The following is a 20,291-nucleotide window of genomic DNA, read 5'->3' on the forward strand; positions in this document are numbered from 1 at the left end:
GAGTATAATTGCTTTACAATGTTGTATTAGTTTCTGCTGTATAACAATGTGAATCGCTATATGTATACATATAACCCCATATCCCCTCCCTCTTGCGTCTCCCTCCCACCCTCCCTATCCCACCCCTCGACCATACCACCCTGAAAGCGCCCAATCCCATCTCCCCCCCAGTTCTTAATTTTGAAATATTTCAACTGAAAAGTTGGCAAAGTGGCCCAGTGAAGCTTCACCAGTTGTTAACATTTTGCCACATTTGGGCCTGAGCTTTCTCTCTAATTAGACACATATCTAATTTTTACACATGTTAACATATATATAACTTGATACGTTATGTATAATATAACTAATGTAATAATTATACTATATATATGTACAGATATATAATTTTGTTGTTGAACCTGTGAGAATTTGCAGATATCCAAATACTTCACCCCTGGATACTTTAGCTCGTGTCTCCTAAGAACAAGGACATCCTCCTAACATAACCAGAGCACCATAATTATCACATTTGGAAAACTTAACATTGATAAAATATTTTATAAAATATACAGCCCATATTCAGATTTCCCTCACTATCTCAGTGATGTCCGTTTTAGCTCAGAGGGTTAGTTTTTGAGACCATCAGATCCTAGGGATGGGAAATTACCTCTTGCCCTCATGTCAGTGCATCTGAGAACTAGATCAATTCTGTGTAATGATGAACTGATTTTTCATGAATGTTCCCGAACCATGTGTGTGTGACACATTGTAAAGCACATTTCAGAACTTGACCTAAGAGCATAGGCACCTTTGAGCGTTACACAAGTCACAAACAGCTTGTGGCTGCAGAGGTGGCCCCCATACCCCGCCCTACTCTGCTGCTGGACCCCATCTCTCCCCTCATTTAGTTCTCCCCCTCCCTGCCCCACCCAGAGAAATGGGCTGGGTTCCCCCCTTCCTTTCCTCTTCACTCACATTGTATCTAATTCCATTTCAAATCCCTTTCTCCTCCCCTTCTCTCTTCCACCAGCTGCCACTGGTAAATCTGCCCTCGTTTCATAACACCCTCTCCCTGGGGCTGGTTTTCTCTCTCTCCCATCTCTCCCTCTCTTGGCTTTCTTTGTGGGTCTAATCGTGTCTGTTTCACACAGAAGTAGTCTTAGTAATATACCTGTGTTAAGGAAAAGAAAAATCTGTGTTTGGAAATGCTCCCATGTTTTTTAAAATCTTGATTTCTATTTATTGCATAAATTGCATTATAACAATAAAAGAGTATTTAGAAGGTGTAAGTGATACTCCTCGTTCTTTTTTTTCATTTTTTTTTTAAAGGAAACTAACTTTTTTTTAATGATTTTTTTTTTTTACATTTATTTTTTGGCTGCGTTGGGTCTTCGTTGCTGTGCAGGCTTTCTCTAGTTGTGGGGAGCAGGGGCAACTCTACTCTTTGTTACGGTGCACGGGCTTCTCATTGTGGTGGCTTCTCCTGTTGCAGAGCACAGCTTCTAGGCGCACAGGCTTCAGTAGTTGTGGCACATGGGTTCAGTAGTTGTGACTCGCGGCTCCAGGCTCAGTAGTTGTGGCGCACGGACTTAGCTGCTCCGCGGCATGTGGGATCTTCCCAGATCAGGTTTCAAACCCTTGTCCCCTGCATTGGCAGGCGGATTCTTAAGGACTGTGCCACAAAGGAAGCCCGGTCGGTACTCCTCATTCTGCCTAATCTAACACATCACCTGTTCGAGTTTCCCAAGCCTCTTTCCTGGCCTTGTCCATGCTGAAACAGAGTGAAGGCAGTTTTGTTTTCTGCAAAAAGTTGTAAATTGTGTAGTTAAATGTAATAAGGGATCTGTGTCCTCACCTTCTAAAGGCACCTCCACAGATTCTATACACAAGCCTCTCTCCCTCCTTATCCTTCTCTCCTTAAATTTAGTTTTCCTCAGGAACCAGGAAGAATGTTAAAACAAACAACTTCTAATCAGTTTAATTGTCACCTCCCACCCCCTTTTGTAGTACTTAACAATGCTGTGTTCTACAGCTTGCATTTTAGGTGTTTTTGTATTTTATGGTTAAACTAGGATTTTGTAAACTAGGTTAGGAAGTTAACCACCGTTTACAACATTTCTTTCTGTAGGTAGAAAATATATTGCAAGTTCCAGACAAACGACTCACAGATGAATGTTTGGAACACAGACCTTTGACAGGCATGCCTGCTGGTACTTGTTTCAATGTCTAAAAGCACGACCTGGGCTCTTCTTTAATCCTAGACATGTCAGTCTTTTCCAATCCAGAGTTCATTAAAATTATTGTTGTGACAGCCCTCCCTCGGCCCCCGAGATGCACAGCAGATCTTCCTAATGGGTGAGGAGGAAGGAGGGGCAGCCCCCTGAGATTGGGACCCCGGGAAGAAAGAGTAGAGCCTCACCTGAGGCTTACACCTGCCAGCATGGCAGCTGTGGTTCCCTGGGTTCCATGCCCAGGAAACCTGAAATAGACCCTCTGTGCTGGGAGCTGTGCAGTGCACACACCCGTCAGCAAGTATTTGAGTACAGAATGTATGAGCCGTGGCCCCTGCTTCCAGGGGGATGCAAAGCAACTAGACATAAAAGGATAACTAATGATACTTGAAAATCAGTGAGGAATGACAAATGAGTAGAGAGAGATCATCTTGGGCTGGGGTGGTGAGAGAAAGCTACATGGCAGGGGTGGATAGAAACTTAAGCCACGCCTGGAGGATGCAGGATGATTAGAGGGAGCGAAGGGGCAGGGTGGCGATGCACTAGGCATGCTCAGTGGCCCACCTGCCCCTAGTAACCTGGGGTACTTGTTAACAATGCAGCACCCACATGAATCTCTTTATTAGAATCTCCGAGAGAGCAGCCCAGGAATCTGCTGTTTACAAGTTTCCCAGTGACTCCAAGCCACTGATTGAGAGGAACAAGCAAGAACCAGTGAGGGCCTATGGAAGGGGACGGAGGCTGTAGCTTCTGGCTCAAGTGGCCCACTTGGGCTGTGGGCTACGAATCACTTAGCCTTGTGGGCCCCAGTTTCTCGGACTGGGGTGAGGAGTAGAAAAGCATAATGGGTTGCATATATGTGGTGGCTTAGTGGCCATCAACTCACTGTCATTTATTGATGCTTTCCGTGTGCTAGACACTGAGTTAAGTGTTTGTCATACGTTTGTTTAATTTCCACAACAACCTTTAGGAAGCAGGAATTTTAAGGGTCTGCTTTTACACATGGGGAAAGTGAAGCTCAGAGAGATTAAGCAACCTGCCCAAAGTCACACAGCCAGTAAGTGATGGGTCTGGGATTCCAGTGCAGATCTGTGTAACAGGAGAACCATGGATTGTGGACACGCAAGGACTGTTAAAAATGACACCTCAGGAAAAAAAAAAAAAAAAAAAAGACATCTCAGGAAGGTAGTTAGTCTAGGCTTTCCTGTTCGTGTTCACTACAGCAGGGTTATTTCTGCCTATCTATGCCAGATCCACTTCTTTTTATTAAAGTCAAAATAAATAATCCATTGTACTTTGGCCCAGCCTCTGGAGTGATCTCAACCCCAGCACAAATGGCTAATCCTCTAAATTTTACACCCTGTGTGGTGAGAAGCTTGAAGCTATCCTCCCCCAGGGAAAGTTCTGGATGGAGACCCTTTTCCTTTCTCATGGTAACTGGCCCAAATGGCCCTGAGGATTATAGCCTATTTAATTCCTCTCCAAAAAATTAAACTGTCTCATACAAGGCACTCTTTGGATAAGGAGATGGCTGTGCTAGTGTTCATTTCTATCCCTTACGTCCAATAAACAAGGAGATTTTCTCTACTCTCTCTGTTCAGATCATGAAGTCTCTATTTTGTTTGAAAGGCGAGTAGGAGTCCCATGGCTTATGACCCTCAGAGAACTCAACGGTCCCTTCAACAGGTACAAATACAAGCCACCATTTTGCACTGTGAAGACATGAGCCAGAAGCAGCGAAAATCCAGGGTCCTGTGACAGAAGCTGTGCAATAGCAACAAAAGGAAGCCCTTTAAAACCCAAGGGCAACTTGGAAGCTAAAAATGCAAGGTATCTGAACATGCTGCGTCAAGTCAGCGGAAATCTTGGTTTACAACAGGTTGTGTGGCAGCACGAGGAAGCAGCACCAGCCTCTCCCTTGCTCTGCATGCTGGTGTTTTCCTACCAGTCATATTTTGGCCTTGTACCATAAACTTCATGAAGGCAGGACTGAGCCTGCCTTGTCTGCAAGAGCCTAGCACATAGTAGGCAGACAGTATGTGTCTGCTGAATTAGTGCCAATCTGTGGCAGAGGACCAGGTCCAGTGTTTGCTGCATTACAGGCACCAGGACTCTGTAACTCCTATCATCCTTGGTGTCTTGGGAACTTTAGACTCCCTCTGAATAGAGAGTGCCAATTGCCACTTGGGTATATGACCTATAATTAATCTTATCTCAGTGGTAAACCCATAATTCATGTTGGTTTTGGGGGGTTTTCTTTTTTGGTTTTTGTGTTTGTTTTTTTTTTTTGAAAATGAAAATTGAGTGTCCTGAGAAATGAACTCACTTTGATCTGGACATGTGAAGTCAAAGTACAAAATTTCTATAGTGTTTCTGCTTAGGATGTGCTGAGGCATCAAACAGACAAGTAGGGTCACGGGCATTTCCAAAGGGCTGGGTGGTTTCATGACTAATCACTGTAATTACATGCTTGTTCAGATACTGGTTCCCCTGGCTACAGAGACCAAGTTTGTGGAAAGAGGAATGGAGATTTGATCAGGAGAAGTTTAAATAGAAACAATCCTTTTTACTGGGGGGTGGGGGGGAGGCGGAGTGAATTAGCCCACTCCCTGGGCCAATACGAGCATTCTGTCAAGTGCGTCACTGCTCGGCCCCTCGTGTGTGGACCCCTGGGGGATGAGGCTCCTGCGTGTCAAGCTGTCATCCTACCATGGAGCTGGGTGACGTGCATGGCCCCACCCACAGCTGGTCACCTGCTCAGCCCAGGAAAATGGCATACATTCAAGGTGCACAGGAAGGCTTCTGGGGCTGTTTGTTTCTGGCCACGGAGAAACTCAAGTCTTCCTGGAAGAGGACACAGCTGTAATACTGGACTCATTTGCAGTCTCTCTACCCAGCAGGATAAAAATACCTTTTAAAAAAGAAAGCTTTCAAGACAACATTCTTAGAAAGCAACCTTCTTAACATCTCTTCCTTCTATATTCCGGGGCCAGCTTGCTCTCAACTATTGCTATCTGCTGGTCTCAGTAGGAAAAGCTGGTCAGTGCTCTGCAGAATCAGGAAAATGGGAAAGGAGTCTGGATCCACAGGCAGCATCCTGCAGGCAGAAGGGAACCCAGGCCCGGCCATCTGCTCCTGGATGACAGATTAGTCTTTGGGAGGAGCTTTCTTCTAAAAGGCAGAGGAGTGATTTGAAGAAAAGGAGATGTGCATCTCCTGCCTGTTCGGTGGCTTTGTGTGGCTGTAACTTATCTATTTGTACCCTGGGTTCTATGATTGGGGCAGGAGCCCAATAAGAGAACCGCAGAAATCACAGCTGGATGGAGAGAGACCAGCCTCAGGGGAGAGGGAACCTGAAGTCATGATTGGGCTAAAGGACCCTCTGAACAGGTTTTCTCATGACTTGGGCTATTTCAGCTGTTGATGAATTTTTTTTTTTTTTAATGCTGAGGGATATTTTAGGAAACAAGACCTTTTGTAATGCTCAGCAAAAATAGTCTGGTGTATTATTCTTCTAGGAGTTGCTCATAACAGTTGCCAAGAAATCAAGATCAAATACCTTGGGGGCTGAACCCCTGAAGAACATACATTGCCCAACCAAAGTTCACCAGCCCACACACATTTTCCAACTTCCTGCAGAGTGCCCCAGGGGAGGAAGTAAATGAAATCTAGAAAAATTCACATGACTCTTGAGGCAGGAGGGTGACGGAGCCACTGTATGGCTAAACGTTTATTCCCCCGCCAATGTATTCTTCAGAGATGGGTGATGTTTCCCTTCTAGAGACTGTGGTGGACATGCCAGAGAAAGGTTGGGTGATACAGTTGCTCTTTGAGCTTCAATTTAAATGAGAGGAAAGTTGCAGTATTAAAGATGGGAAGATGTTCCTACAGAAAATTTTGGGTAAAATTTTGAAGGTGGAAAAAGAAAGACCAGGGAAGGGGGACCTCGGTCACAGGCAGGATCTGTCAGCTGGGTGCCGTCTGACCATCCGCATGTGGTAAAGCTCTATTTCTGCCATCTGGTCTGCAAGTTCTTCACTGTTTAATGTGGAAAACATGCCATTGATATAGGCTGGGGGGAAGTACAGAGGCCTTCTTCAAACAACACAACCAGAGACTGCCAAGTTCAAGTTTAATTTAGCTGTGTATTTAAATGTATTGACAACTCATCTCTCTCAAAAACAAAAACACCTTAAAATAAAAATCCCTTAGCCTGGTAAATGGTACCTTATGGTGGATGAGAGGATGTGTGGTTATTTAAAAAGTCCATCAAGTCTAGTTGAGGTCTCAGGGAACGGATGGGGCCAGGGAAGGCTGGACAGCAGCATAAGGATAAGCAGAACAGGTTTTTATCTAGATCACTCTGTCAGAAATTCATATCCTTCTACGGGTCATGTTTGCCTCCTTGAACCCGGGATAGGGTCGGGGGCAGGGGCCAGTTAGATAGGGTAGAACCCAGGACACCTACCCCACCCCGTTAACACACGCACACACACACCCTCGCTACAGAGAGATGGTTTCTCTCTTGTTGCTGTGGTATTTTTGGCATCAATCAATCCCTTTAAAATTTTTATTTTCTACTTTACAGAAAGAAACTACCCAGTAAACACGAAACTCTAATTAGTTGCATCCTGTGCTCATTTCTGATCCTTGCCAGTATTTATGTGCATAGTCATCAGTGTGAATCTACATACTTGGTGTTCTAATTTTTCACTCACTACATTTTTGTCTCCACATTTCCACACGTGGATAGTTAAGATGTAGTCATCCAAAGCCCCACCAGGGTAGGAGACATACACTCACATTTTTTATGAGCTACCAGTTCCTAGCCAGCCTCCTACTGTTGGATTTGGAGGATTATGAATAGCTGTAGCAGTATCCCTGGACATCTTTTCCTAGAAAGGTATAATGTGATTTGAGCTAAGCAGAAACAAAGTTCAAGCCCAGAAGAATGAAATTAGCTGGAAGGTCCTGGCTCCTTACTACTTTATAACAGGCCATAGGTTTAAAGTCCGAAAGGGCTCAGATTTCTACCCCATGTTTGACATCTCAGAGAGCTGAGCTGACTTCCCTGTACCCTGGCCCACGGCAGTGACATGAAGGCACGGCAGCCCTGAGGCATGTGGGGACAGAGACACCAGTCACACTGGCACGTGTAACCTCCACGCTCTTCTCTCTGGCTCTTCCAGCGTGGATGAGAGGTGACCCTGCCTGCCCACTGTTGCAGAACACAAGTGGATTAGCCTCAGGAGTTGCTGGGGAGTGGCAAGAAGAATGAATGGTGAGCAGCAGTGACATTTAAGGCTCAGTGGGACTTGCAGAGGCATGATGGGAATGCAGAAAGGCAAGGCACAGACGGACTGGACACAGCTGGAGGCAGCTAGAATCTGCCCAAAGGTTTCTAAGAGCTGGGCGCCAGGAAGAGTGAAAAAGTCTACAGCTAAGGAGCTAGGGGTGCCTTGCAAAGGGTGGCCTTTTCATCTCTTTCCTATGCTCTCTTCCTTTTTAAGTCACACCTATAGCTTATATAAAATATACTTTGAGTGTTCAGTTTAAATGATGGAGAGGACTGTCCTTATCTATTTGCAGCCAGAAACTGCTTCTTTGTTACTCTTTTCCCAGCACAGCATCCAAGACAAAGTAAGTGCTCTGTGAAACTTTGTTGAAGTGAAGCTTTGTTCTTCTGAGTCACTGCTAAACTCCAGGGTGGGATTCCAGTCCCTCAAATTGAGGTCAACACTTTGTTCTTAATAGAGCCTAGGCAAAACCTTGGTTATTTGCTATTTTTGTTTGTCCTGTTGTTTTGTTTTTTCCTTTTCAATTACTTGGTTGTGATTTGATACCTTGCATAGGTTGAAAAATGTAGTTGATTTTACTTTACTTTAAAACTTTTTTTGATAGGCAAGAAGCAGATTTATTAATATCCTTTGTAAAGAGTTTACAGAAAATGGATCGTGGGAGGATGGTCATGTCCCAGGTCTCGGATGAGTTCCTGGGACAAGCCACCAAGTGAGGGTCCTTGGCTTCGTGCAGGAAAGAATTCAAGAGCAAGCCATAGTAAAGTGAAAGCAGGTTTATTGAGAGAGATACACATTCCACAGGCAGAATGCGATCCGTCTCAGAAGGCGAGTGGCCGTAGTTGATTTTTTTTTTTTTTTTGCGGCCATAGTTGATTTTATTGACCCTCTCTCATATAGCAAATAGGGTGTCTCACATTTAACAGATGCCTTCGTAATCCCATTAACTAATGTAATTCAAGATGTATGATGAGTTACCAAAGACAAGTAAAATGCCTAATTCTGTTTTCCTTTCTCTGTGTGCCTTTCCAACAGAGCTCTCAACCCCACTGATATCAAGTGCTGAGGAGACTCATAGATCTGAGCACCAAGAATTCAGGTCGGTCCTCGGCACAGGGGCGTCAGCATCATCTACTAGCTAGTAGGATGGAGACCACACCCTTAAATTCCCAGAAGGAGCTATCAGCATATAAGGATGGAGAAGATTGTCAAGGAAATGGTGTTCTACAGAAGGGTGTCCCTGCCCCTGGGGATAGGGCGGAGTCTGGCCAAATCTCGAACGGGTACTCAGCAGTTCCAAGCCCCGGTGCAGAAGACACTCAGCATTCCATCCCGGCTGCCACCACCGCCTTAGTGGCTGAGGTTCATCCAGGGGAACGGGAGACCTGGGGCAAGAAGGTGGATTTCCTCCTCTCCGTCATTGGCTACGCTGTGGACCTGGGCAACGTCTGGCGCTTTCCCTACATCTGTTACCAGAATGGAGGGGGTCAGTATCATGGGCTGCGAGCAGAGGCTGTGACCCAGGGGGTGGTCTGTAGATCCTCTTGGGACGCCAGAGGATAAATCATGTCTTTTCTGTCTTGTTTAACTGATAATGCATCTGGGAACATGGTTGCTTAGACTTTCAAGCTAGTCTAAAAACAAATCTCCAGTAAGCCAAAACTTTAAGTCAGCATGTCTGTGGCTCTCTGGGTCATGAAGTTGAATGAAAGCTCTCCTGAACCCGACCTCACCAGATTTTCAGCATCATTAATGCTCCATCTGTGGAAGAGCCCCCTTCTCATCCCTGCATTATACAAGCCCTGCTCTCCTCCAAGTGAGACATGGGTGAATGAGCACCGGCACTACGCTGAGTCTTTCACTCCTGCTGGCTGGTTCTGCTCAGAAGAGTCCAGAGAGCTTAGATCTGTGAAAGGAAAAATTGGGAAGTGGCTCCATGTTCCCAGACCCTGCTGGGCCTTTGGACCTGTGTGAGGGCAGAGAGGGCGTCAGCTCAAGTCCACAGTCTTAACTTACAATCTGGGTGTGATCCGTAGCTGAACCCAGCCGCGTTAATGCCAGCACCAAACCGTATATGGATATGCCTTATAGCGCCTACAAGAGTGTTAAGATTCTTGAGGCCAGAGACGACGTCTTGTTCCTCCTACTATCCCTAACGCCTACAGAGCAGTTTATTTGCAGATTATCAAAAATAGTAGCTGATTGTAGGCATAGATATGGGAGCCCCAGAGACCAGAGCAGGTAGGTATGGGGCCTCTGTTCTGACAACGGACTTGCTATTAGAATAGGAAAAGGACCAGAAGTGGGAGTCAAATCAGTTTATTTATTTATTTATAAAATTTATTTGGGTGCATCAGATCTTAGTTGCGGCATGTGGGCTCCTTAGTTGCGGCTCGCAGGCTCCTTAGTTGCGGCATGCATGTGGGATCTAGTTCCTTGACCAGGGATCGAACCCACGCCTGCTGCATTGGGAGTGTGGCGTCTTAACCACTGCGGCACCAGGGGAGTCCCAGTCATTTATTTTGACAGGAGCTCTGGCAACAGATTTAGAAGGGCAACTAAAATGAGGTTTGAGGGATAATTCGCTTGTGTCCCCCTCATTTCCTCATGACCTGACACAGAGTTGCCTGGATTTGCTGCATCTTTTAAGGACCGGGGTCCATTCAGCTGCAAAGGCTATTCCGAGAGGGTGGGGGGGGTGGAGGGAGTGCCGGGAAGCCCAGCGCTCCTGGCCTGGGAGGGGCAGAAGTTCGAATCATCTTATCTCCAGCTTGGGAGGACCCGCCTGTAGTCTGAGCATTATATAAGGGGTTGGGTCACCAGTGATGTTTCCTCTACACTCATTCCCTACTGTAAAGCCAGTCAAGCAAACCCTTTGGACAAATGTCATCATGAGAACACTACATGGTTATTATGCTCAAGCCAGATTTACCCAGTGTGATTGTAAGTTAGATGAAACCTTTCTGAGTTGCACAGATTTCAGATTTCTAGGTTCAGAACACTTTATGGGAGGGAAAGTTATCAGGGAAAAATCACAGCCGGCTCACTCTTTGGGCTGAAACTCAGGCTGCAGGTGAGCAATCCCCAGCGTGGCGAACCCAAATTCTGCCTCAGCCACAAGAGCCAGGAGACACCAGCATCTCCAGTGATGCAGCAGTTCTGCACTTTCTCATTCTGTAGCAAACTACCTGCAAATTTCAGCCACACCTGAAAATCTGGCTCAGGAGGGAGCCTTCTGGCTCTGTGGAGTTACGGAAATAAAACCTAACATCAGTAGTCAAGTGTCTGGAGCCAGGGATACAGATGAACAGAGATACTAATTCAGTGACTTGCAGTAGTCAACAGACTATTGCAGCTGTTGTACAGGTTGTCACAGGAGATCTGTTCCAAGGGTCCCAAATGCTGGTCCATGTACTGGTTGCATCAGAATCACCTGGAGAGCTTAAAAAAAATCTTTGTTTTACTCATACCTGAAGCTTCTGATTCAGGAGGTCAGGGTGTGTGTGTGTTTTTAAGCTAACCAGTGATTATGATGAGTGGCTGGGTTTGGGAACCTTAGTTCTCCTCAACCCCATCAGTTTCTAGTGGAAGAAAAAGAGGCCCAGAGAGAAGGGTCCTCCAGGCAGTTAGAAGTGGAACTGGTCCTAGGGCCTCTTCTGTTGACTCCCAGACCCAGTTTCCTTTCCACATACTCTCTGCCTCCTCCCAAACCTCAGTTCACTGTGGAGCTCTGTCTACTACTACTTCTGGCAAAGGACTAAGACCAGGGGAGCACTGTGTGAGGTTACTCAGGACAGGGTGGCTACATGACTCTGGAGCATTAGATGGCTGTGTGTGTCCAGATCAGCTGGGCTGTCCTGGGTCAGATATGGGCAGGGAGTGAAACTGTCTTTCATCTGCCTCAGGGGCATTCCTCCTCCCCTACACTATCATGGCCGTTTTCGGGGGGATCCCGCTCTTCTACATGGAGCTCGCGCTGGGCCAGTACCACCGAAATGGATGCATTTCGATATGGAGGAAAATCTGCCCAATTTTCAAAGGTAACGGAAAGGCTTGGGTGGGTGAGTGGGTCCTCCAAGGAAGTGATGATTTCTATCAATGGGTCGAGCTGGGGACCTTCTTCTGGAATCAGTTAGGCCTTAGGTATCCCTGGGAGATAACTTGAGTAATTAAGGTTTTGACTGCTCAAGCAGTATGAGATTGTTAAAAGCAAAATAGAATAAATGGCAATTAAAAGTAAACTAAATAGAAAAAGCATTAATAGCACAGGTACACATTTTCTAAAACATGTAACCTTGCAAATACAAATAAGGAATCTACCATATTGCCACTTTTCCACTGTCTCCTGGAGTCCAGGAGGATGAAATGAATGGCAGCCCTACCTTTACCCCTCACCCGGGCTGCAGTGCCTCCGATGCCCTGCTTAACTGCTGGGCTGCCCTTGAAACTTGGCCTCCCTCACCCTCTCTCTCCCAGGGATCGGTTACGCCATCTGCATCATTGCCTTTTACATCGCCTCCTACTACAACACCATCATGGCCTGGGCGCTCTACTACCTCATCTCCTCTTTTGCGGCCCAGCTGCCCTGGACCAGCTGTAAGAACTCCTGGAACACTGGCAACTGCACCAACTACTTCTCCGAGGACAACATCACCTGGACACTCCACTCAACATCCCCTGCAGAAGAATTTTATATGTAAGTGCATGTAAGTGAGGGGGTGGCCTGTTAGGGGCAGGCCACACCCCTGGGCTTTGGCTTCTTAGGAGGGAGGTGGGAGCCAGGGGCTCTTCACGTCTTGGCTGATGGATTTCTGAGAGACGAAGCTATCGAGGAGGGGCAGTAAATGTGAGTGAGGGAGTTGGGAGACTACCTTGAGTGCTCCACAGTCTGGGCCTCTGCGCCATCCCCCTCTTTTCTGTTGTGCCCAGGCCAGTCCCTACCTTCACATTCCAAAATTATTCCCCTGCGTCAAAACTGCCCTTCTTCCTGGGCCCTCCTTGCAGCCAGCTGTCATGGAAGCAAAGCCTCCCACTACTTCAATAGTTTGAAACTACGCAAAGAGTTTCTGGTTTCATGTATTCACTTAATATGTGGGATCTACCCTTTGGAAGAAGATGCCTGGAGTAGGTAGTTTTCTTTAATACTGGAATTTCAGGCAATAGCAGCCCAAAGGGAGCTGTTTTGGGGTGGGGAAGGGACCCACTGCCCACACATACAAATCCTCATGCACCCAGAAGCCAGTCATGTTAGTCATTCGTTGGGTCCCAGCCTAGGAAGGAGACCTGGAAGTCTGCTTTTGGGCCGAGCGCTCTTCCCAGGGTTGGTCGGCTTGACTGCCCTGTTCTCTCCTTCAGGATGGGCAGAGCCCCTCCCAGCTCTTCCTGAGGCTTGCTGACCACTTGATCCTTGCAGTGCTGTGTCCGTTTTTTCTCTTGGCGTCCTCCCAGAGGTATCACACACAGTATGCTCAGGTAACTGTTCAGACCACGTCACCGGCCCTTCTTTCTCATTCACTCAGGCGCCACGTCCTGCAGATCCACCGGTCAAAGGGGCTCCAGGACCTGGGGGGCATCAGCTGGCAGCTTGCCCTCTGCATCATGCTGATCTTCACTATTATCTACTTTAGCATCTGGAAAGGTGTCAAAACATCTGGCAAGGTGAGGAGGACTCTGGCTGCTGATCCAGGCCTACCAAGGGGCCCTGGAGGATCTAACTCAGAATTCAGTGGCCTGGATAGCCAGAGACACGGGGACACGTTTTCCTTTACACCAAACACATTCCATAATTTTCAGTCTCTCGTCACCAAATCGGTTAGAAAATTCTAGAAATGGGTCAATCCCAAGAACCATTATATGATTTTTTAAAAATTCCTTTAACACGCTGGTAGTGTCATAACTAATAATAGTGGCAATAATTTACTGAAAACCCATCATGGACCATGTACAGTGTTTTGTATACACTGGCTACTTTGTCTCCTGCTAGGTATTTTCCCCATCTTACAGATGGGGAGTGGGTTTAGAGGTAGTTAGTACCAGCGAGCAGGGAATCAGATCCCTGTATGATTTTAAAGGCTGTGATCTTTCTGCCACCCTGCCTCCTAAAATTACAGGAAAAAAAGAGGTAGATCTTCTTTCTTGGAGGTTTTCAAGAATAAGACACCAGCATTCATGTGGTGATAACCTATGTTTCCTTCCTTACAGGTGGTTTGGGTAACAGCCACCTTCCCTTACATCATCCTTTTGATCCTGCTGGTGAGGGGGGCCACCCTCCCCGGAGCCTGGAGGGGAGTTCTCTTCTATTTGAAACCCAACTGGCAGAAACTCCTGGAGACAGGGGTAAGATAATGAGGAAAGCAGTGTGCACCTGTCTGTCTTTTTACTGACTGAAGCTAGTCCTCCGAACAGGACAGTAGGAACAACTGAAATTTGGGTTCAGCGGCAAGTCTGCAGTGATGCTTTAAACCAGAAATACAAGCATGAAGAGTACAGTTGAGGCCACTGCGTTGGTTTATGTCTAAGTGATAGGAAGAGAACTCACATTGTTTGCACTTGGTATGTGGCCAGCCCTGGAAGGAGCCCTGAGAAGCCTGTTTTTTGCCTCTGCATGTAGCCACATGGAGGCATGAGGGCGCTGGCCCCGCTGGTGCTGAGCAATGGCCTGGGTCTCGGCCCTGGCCCTTACCTCTGCTGTGTTGCAGGTGTGGGTGGATGCGGCCGCCCAGATCTTCTTCTCTCTCGGTCCTGGCTTTGGGGTCCTGCTGGCTTTTGCGAGCTACAACAAATTCAACAACAACTGTTACCAGTGAGTATCTGGGGCCCGCCAAGCGAAGCTTGCAAGTGGAGTGAGTGTAAGTCAGCTGGTCTGGAGGAAAGCAATCAAACCGATGGCCTCAAACCTGGCCAGGCTTAGGCCACGTTGACACTCTGACCCTCAGGGGTGCCACAGATGCCTGACCACTCACCCAGACCATAGCCTCACCCAGGCCACTCAGGGGTTGAGAGAGGCTCCAGGCCACTTCTGTTTTGTGAGATTCTCTATATGTCAGGAAAAATTAAGAAATTCCAAAGCAGGTTTACAAAAATCACAACATACATTCAATGTTTAGATTTGACCTGTTAATGTACTTAACAACAAAAATTGTGATTATTTATGTATATATACACAAAAAAAATAATGATTGAACTATTTTGACCAACATAGAATGCCATAATTTTTATGTCAAAATCTCATTTCAGAAATGTGACAAAACAGGGAGCATGGCGCCAATTATGATTTAAATATCACTCCTCATCTTTAGAGTTAACTTTGTCTTAATATTCCATCACAGATGGCAATGTCCAGCAGTCTGATTGTGCTATTCATAGGATAATTATAGAATTAATTTTTTTTTAAAAAAAGGAATTTACATGCACCCTAAGCAATGTGGCCTTGCATTGGGACACCAGCCTAAAGTTGTATGAGGTCCTCTTTTAAAAGTGTCAGGATATCTTTGTGGCACTCTTATAACCTCATTTACACATAATGTCAAAAGTCTAAATCTGAGGTCTTCACAAATGTAAGGCCAAGGCCTCCTCCTGGCCTCCGCTGCAACTCAGGCCCTGCTTCAGAGCAAGCCTTGTTTGAAATCCAGAGGTCTGTGCTGTGCTGGTTTACAACAAAATCATCTCTTAAAACCACCCCTGACTGCTGTTCTCCCCATGCCATGCATGGTGATAACAGCAGCTTGTGCTTCAAGGTAGTGCAACCCATCTGAGAGGCTGGGCCCTGGGAGAAGGGGAGGAGACACCTGGACAGGCTTGAAGTCCCTGTGAGCTCAGCCCACTCACCCTTGTCACGGCTGGAGACAGATGCTTCTTAGATTTCTGACTTGGAAATGTCTCAGGCCCCTTGGGTTTTCTGCTCCAGAGATGCCTTGGTGACCAGTGTGGTGAACTGCATGACGAGCTTCGTTTCAGGATTTGTCATCTTCACAGTGCTGGGGTATATGGCTGAGATGAGGAACGAAGATGTGTCTGAGGTGGCCAAAGATGCAGGTAGGACCTCGGGTTTTGTTTGGGTTCCTGGCTCCCACTGAATTGCTTTGCTGCTCTTTGGATCCTTACAAATATCTAACTTTTGCATTATTTCTAAATGTTCCTCTTAAAATTCTCAAAGGTCTTAGAGAAACTTACTGCCTTGGAAATTTCAACCCTTTCCATGGTGGTAATGGGGCAGCTCCCTTGGCACCCAGTACTGGGGCCTTGAATGCACTGTGGGCTTGGAAATATGACTTGGATGATGGCTTTTAAAACTAGTGGGTTTGGGGGACTTCCCTGGTGGTCCAGTGGTTAAGACTCCGTGCTCCCAATGCAGGGGGCCCAGGTTCGATCCCTGGTCAGGGAACTAGATCCCGCATGCATGCTGCAACTAAAAGATCCCCCATGCCGCAACGAAGATCCCTCGTGGCGCAACTAAAACCCAGCAGCAGCCAAATAAAACAAACTAACTAACTAAAAAATGGTGTGGGGCTTCCCTTGTGGTTCAGTGGTTAAGAATCCGCCTGCCAATGCAGGGGACACAGGTTCGAGCCCTAGTCCAGGAAGATCCCACATGCCACGGAGCAACTAAGCCCGTGTGCCACAGCTACTGAGCCTGTGCTCTAGATCCTGCAAGTCGAGCCCTAGTCCAGGAAGATCCCACATGCCACGGAGCAACTAAGCCCGTGTGCCACAGCTACTGAGCCTGTGCTCTAGAGCCTGCAAGCCAAAAGTACTGAAGCCCGCTGGGCTAGAACCCGTGCTCCGCAGCAAGAGAAGCCACCGCAATGAGAAGCCTGCTCGCTGCAACTAGAGAGAGTCTGCTCCCTGCAGCTAGAGAGAGTCTGCTCGCAGCAACGACGACCCAACACAGCCTAAATAAATAAATAGATAGATAGCAATTCCTATTTAAAAAAAACCAAAATAGAACAAAAAAAGTGTGTTTGGGTCCTGTGATGGGTCCAAGTCTAGTAAGCATATGATTATTAATCCTTTGCAGAAAAATTAAATGTAGATGATGTAGCACTCTACTGTACTGTAAGGTTTCATGGAAAAAGAGTGACAGACGTTGAAGAAGAGGTTATGGGATCTTGTGGATGGAGTTCCAGGGCTTTCTTGCAAACATACATCTGTCTTTAGCCCGACACGGTGCTCTGATGAACTCCATGCCCCAAACTAAGGGCGGCCTATCTAGTCCATGAGAGGTTGAAGACATGTCCCTCATACTATGAAAAAGGACTTCAAAATAGCTGGAGGTCTTTATTCCGAGGCCGCTATGATTCTTCTGAAATCAATATAACATCTCCTACTGTTCCAGAGCGAAAGAGAGAGCTAAATGCTGTGAGACTTCAGAGATATATCAATTCTCATGTTGAAAAAAAAAAAAAGCACTGAATTATTATATAGTGGACACTCTAATTCATGTGCTCAGCTTTGCTAGTCTTGAGGTCTCAGGTTTTTTTCGTTTCTCCATGTTGGTTGAGGGCGCACACTCTTCAAGGTGGATACTGTTCCCTTCCTGCCTCCCAGGATGTCCAGGTAGGATGGTGTGGGGTGTGAGGAAGCATTTGGTACATGTCCAACCTTGATTCACATGTAAGGTTTTGTGACAGGAATTGTAATTGTTGGTGTGGCCAAGTTTCTCCTGAGACATCTTTGTAGGGCAGGTCTCAGCGACCACCTCCTCCTCTTTCCCGCTCTGTCTCAGGCCCCAGCCTGCTCTTCATCACATATGCGGAAGCCATAGCCAACATGCCGGCATCCACGTTCTTTGCCATCATCTTCTTCCTGATGTTAATCACACTGGGCTTGGACAGCACAGTAAGTGAATGGGGAGGGAAATCCGGCTCTCGGGAGGAGGGAGAAGTGGGGGGAGGAGGGGAAGGAAGCTAACCCATTCCTTCCCATCCTGGCCACCCCAGGCCATGTTGGCTGCTCCCTCGTGGTGCTCCCTCAGCCCCTGTTCACTTGGGTGCTTACTGCCCTCTAGCACATTAGAGGCATTAATGGGATAATGAGGGTAAAGTGCCAGGCACAGGCCAAGAGCTCAGCATATGTGAACTGTTGTGCACTGATTGTGCACTGTCCCCTGACCAGACTGGCAGCACCTGAAGGCCAGGGCAAGGTCACACTTGTGTCTCAGTGCCCTGCAGCCCAGCATTCATATCATTAGTGTGGAATGAGTCTCAGCTTTGAGTTGGCATTTCTGGTGCAACCAAAGTCTCCCCGAGAGACCTCATGTAAAGAAGTCCTATCCATGTGCTATACTTTCTTTCCTTGATGTCCTTAGGAATGGGTTCTAAACGATGGGGTAAAACGGAGATATGTTTCCAGTGAGGGCCGGTGAGTAGGGGGAACTGGTCACGATCAGCTTGACAGGTCACTTGGCAATCTGACCCCTCCCTTCTGTTCACTGTCCTAGAGGTAGCAGATTTGTCCCAAAGTCTACACAGTGACCATCTGTGTGCCCCTCTCAGTTTGCAGGCTTGGAGGGGGTGATCACAGCTGTGCTGGATGAGTTTCCACATATCTGGTCCAAGCGCCGGGAGTGGTTTGTGCTCAGCGTGGTCATTACCTGCTTCTTTGGCTCCCTGATCACCCTGACTTTTGTGAGTACCACAACCCTAAACTTAGAGCCTCCCCTAGGGCAACAGAATGTTACAAGAAGCTGTTCCTTTCCATCCCACATGGTGCCCTGGCTTTGGGGCCAAAGGGAGAGAAGTTGTCACCGCTGTTAAAAAGTTAGTCATCAAGGAGAAGAAAAGTTGTTTCTAGTGGCATCCGTCTGAAGAATCTGGGCGTGGTATCTGGAGGCTCAGCATTTTACAGCAAATCCAGCTAGATTTAAGGCTTGACAGACTATCTGGAGGAAAACTAAGATGTGCCTTTTCAGTCTATTGCCAGCCCTTAGGGCTGCTTTCATAGGAATAGTGCCCTGATGTCCTGATATGCTGAACATCTGGAGGCTGGCATCTCATGTTTGTAATGTCACTTCGTCTCCTCCAGAGAATTTGTAATGGTAAAGAAGTCAGACCTTCTCCAGTGATTTGATATTTTTTGGGGTAGCTGAGGCAAATACTGTCAAACTGTAAATCAGGCATCAGATAGTACCCACAGGCATTGTAGGCGTGTATCCTTCTGACTCGAGGCAGATTTTGTAGACAAACATCTTCAAGCCATGACCCCAATGGCTCTGGAGCTTCAGCAGGGTTGTGGGGCCCTGAGTAGGACCCAAGGGATTTGTGAGTTAGGACAGAGGCAAAACCATGACCACTGGGCCCAGTGTGTCTGGTATTGTAGATTTTCTGGGGTAGAATACACAGTAGGTATTCAGTAAATTGAAGAAAGTTGAAAACAGATCGAGAGGCGCTTTTGAGTTTGTCTCTTAAAGCTTAGTGGGGAGTGGAAACAAGACGAGAGTGACCTGTAGGGCGGGAAGAGGTGTGTCTGATGGGATGAAATCTTGCCCACCTGCCAAGGCCAGTCCAAGAAGTAGGCTCTGGGACACTTATGTTAGATCCAAGGTGAGAATTTTCCAGAATTATCCTAAGTTAAGAAGTTCTTTTTGCTCCTGTCATAAAGAGGAGGCAGTGCCTCAGAGGGCCTTTAACCGGGTTTGTGGTCTCATTTCCAGGGAGGGGCCTACGTGGTGAAGCTGCTGGAGGAGTTTGCCACGGGACCCGCAGTGCTCACTGTTGCCCTGATAGAAGCAATTGCTGTGTATTGGTTCTATGGTAAGATGCTCCCTTGCACTAGCCACGATCCTTCCTACACCAGCCCACGTAGCCACCAGAATACAGAAGGGCTGATGTCGTCAGGGAAAAGCAGGCCGGTGCACAAGACGTCACCTCCTGCATCCCTTCTTCAAAAACAGGTCATCACTTCCTCCACACTCTGTGCAACAGATTGCCTGCATGCTGGGAGGACGTTTTTCTCTTCTGAGCTTATATGTTTACCCAGTGGAGACAGGCTGAAGTGGTTCCCTATAGCTCATCCACAGTGGTTGCTTAAGATCCCAACAGGCTCTAAGAATTGGACAGACAACAAAGAACTAGTGCACAGTGAATGCATCTGCAGAGTGTACAATATTCTGCTGTTACACAGAGTGGCCCCACTTTAAATTTCACAAACGAGCACTCCCTCCAGAGCCCTGAGACAGAGTTTAGGAGCTTATCTTCTAGGGAAGAGACAAGAATGTTCCTGTTTGGATTATCTGTCTCGGTAAAGCCTCCAATTTACACCCCACCCCACCCCGATCGTGGGATGGAATCTGATAAGGGTGAAACCACCAGGAGTGGAGAGAGCGAGCTGACACAGGTTCATGGGCAGGGATCCCAAGAGCCCCTGGGCGAGGATGAGGAGGGCACAGGCAATGGAAATGAAGAAAACCAAGTTCAGAGATGCCTTTCTTCATCTTTAAAATCAAGACTTGATGATTTCATTCTGAAAATATTTTTCTAGTTTCTATGATAGCAGAACAGCTTTAGCATGTGTGTCATTACACATAATATAAAGAAGGGGGGCCCCACATTTTGAGTTGCATGTGAGCCCTTTTTTTTTTTTTTTTTTTTTTTTTTTTTAAAGAAGTCCTCCCCACCTCCTCAGCACTTCGGAGGACCAAGTTCAAGGTGTGTGATGTTACAGACCTGCTGGGCACTTTCAAGGAAGCAACTGCAGAGCACCCTTCCTTCCCCTTGTCGATTTCTCCCCCAAGTCCTCACTTCCATGCCAGTTACTTTGTAGAGAAGAACCTTGATCTTGATCTGAC

General features: G+C 46.9%; 1 protein-coding gene and 1 long non-coding RNA gene across 9 annotated transcripts in view; one reads left to right on the plus strand and one right to left on the minus strand.

The window, feature by feature from the left end:
• The window catches only part of SLC6A4 (solute carrier family 6 member 4), a 33,642-nt gene that overhangs the window by 4,049 nt on the left and 9,302 nt on the right, over positions 1 to 20,291 (plus strand). Inside the window, 11 exon segments of the mRNA XM_024127614.3 lie at positions 8,543 to 8,801; positions 8,804 to 8,993; positions 11,413 to 11,547; positions 11,984 to 12,203; positions 13,027 to 13,165; positions 13,709 to 13,843; positions 14,206 to 14,309; positions 15,414 to 15,541; positions 17,232 to 17,344; positions 18,001 to 18,132; positions 19,158 to 19,257. Coding sequence (XP_023983382.2) covers positions 8,703 to 8,801; positions 8,804 to 8,993; positions 11,413 to 11,547; positions 11,984 to 12,203; positions 13,027 to 13,165; positions 13,709 to 13,843; positions 14,206 to 14,309; positions 15,414 to 15,541; positions 17,232 to 17,344; positions 18,001 to 18,132; positions 19,158 to 19,257 — 1,495 coding nt within the window. The 5' untranslated portion in view covers positions 8,543 to 8,702.
• The window catches only part of LOC129392751 (uncharacterized), a 29,727-nt gene continuing 22,486 nt past the window's right edge, over positions 13,051 to 20,291 (minus strand). For 7 of the 8 annotated variants that reach the window (XR_008619205.1, XR_008619207.1, XR_008619206.1 and 4 more), the window contains 3 exons: positions 15,335 to 15,496; positions 14,190 to 14,279; positions 13,051 to 13,137 (listed from right to left, as the gene is read on the minus strand). This is a non-coding gene — a long non-coding RNA (uncharacterized lncRNA). The remainder of the gene's footprint in view (positions 13,138 to 14,189; positions 14,280 to 15,334; positions 15,497 to 20,291) is intronic. The other variant, XR_008619203.1, reaches the window with a different exon arrangement.

The sequence above is a fragment of the Physeter macrocephalus genome, chromosome 14 (assembly GCF_002837175.3).
Source record: "Physeter macrocephalus isolate SW-GA chromosome 14, ASM283717v5, whole genome shotgun sequence".
Classification (NCBI taxonomy): Eukaryota; Metazoa; Chordata; class Mammalia; order Artiodactyla; family Physeteridae; genus Physeter; species Physeter macrocephalus.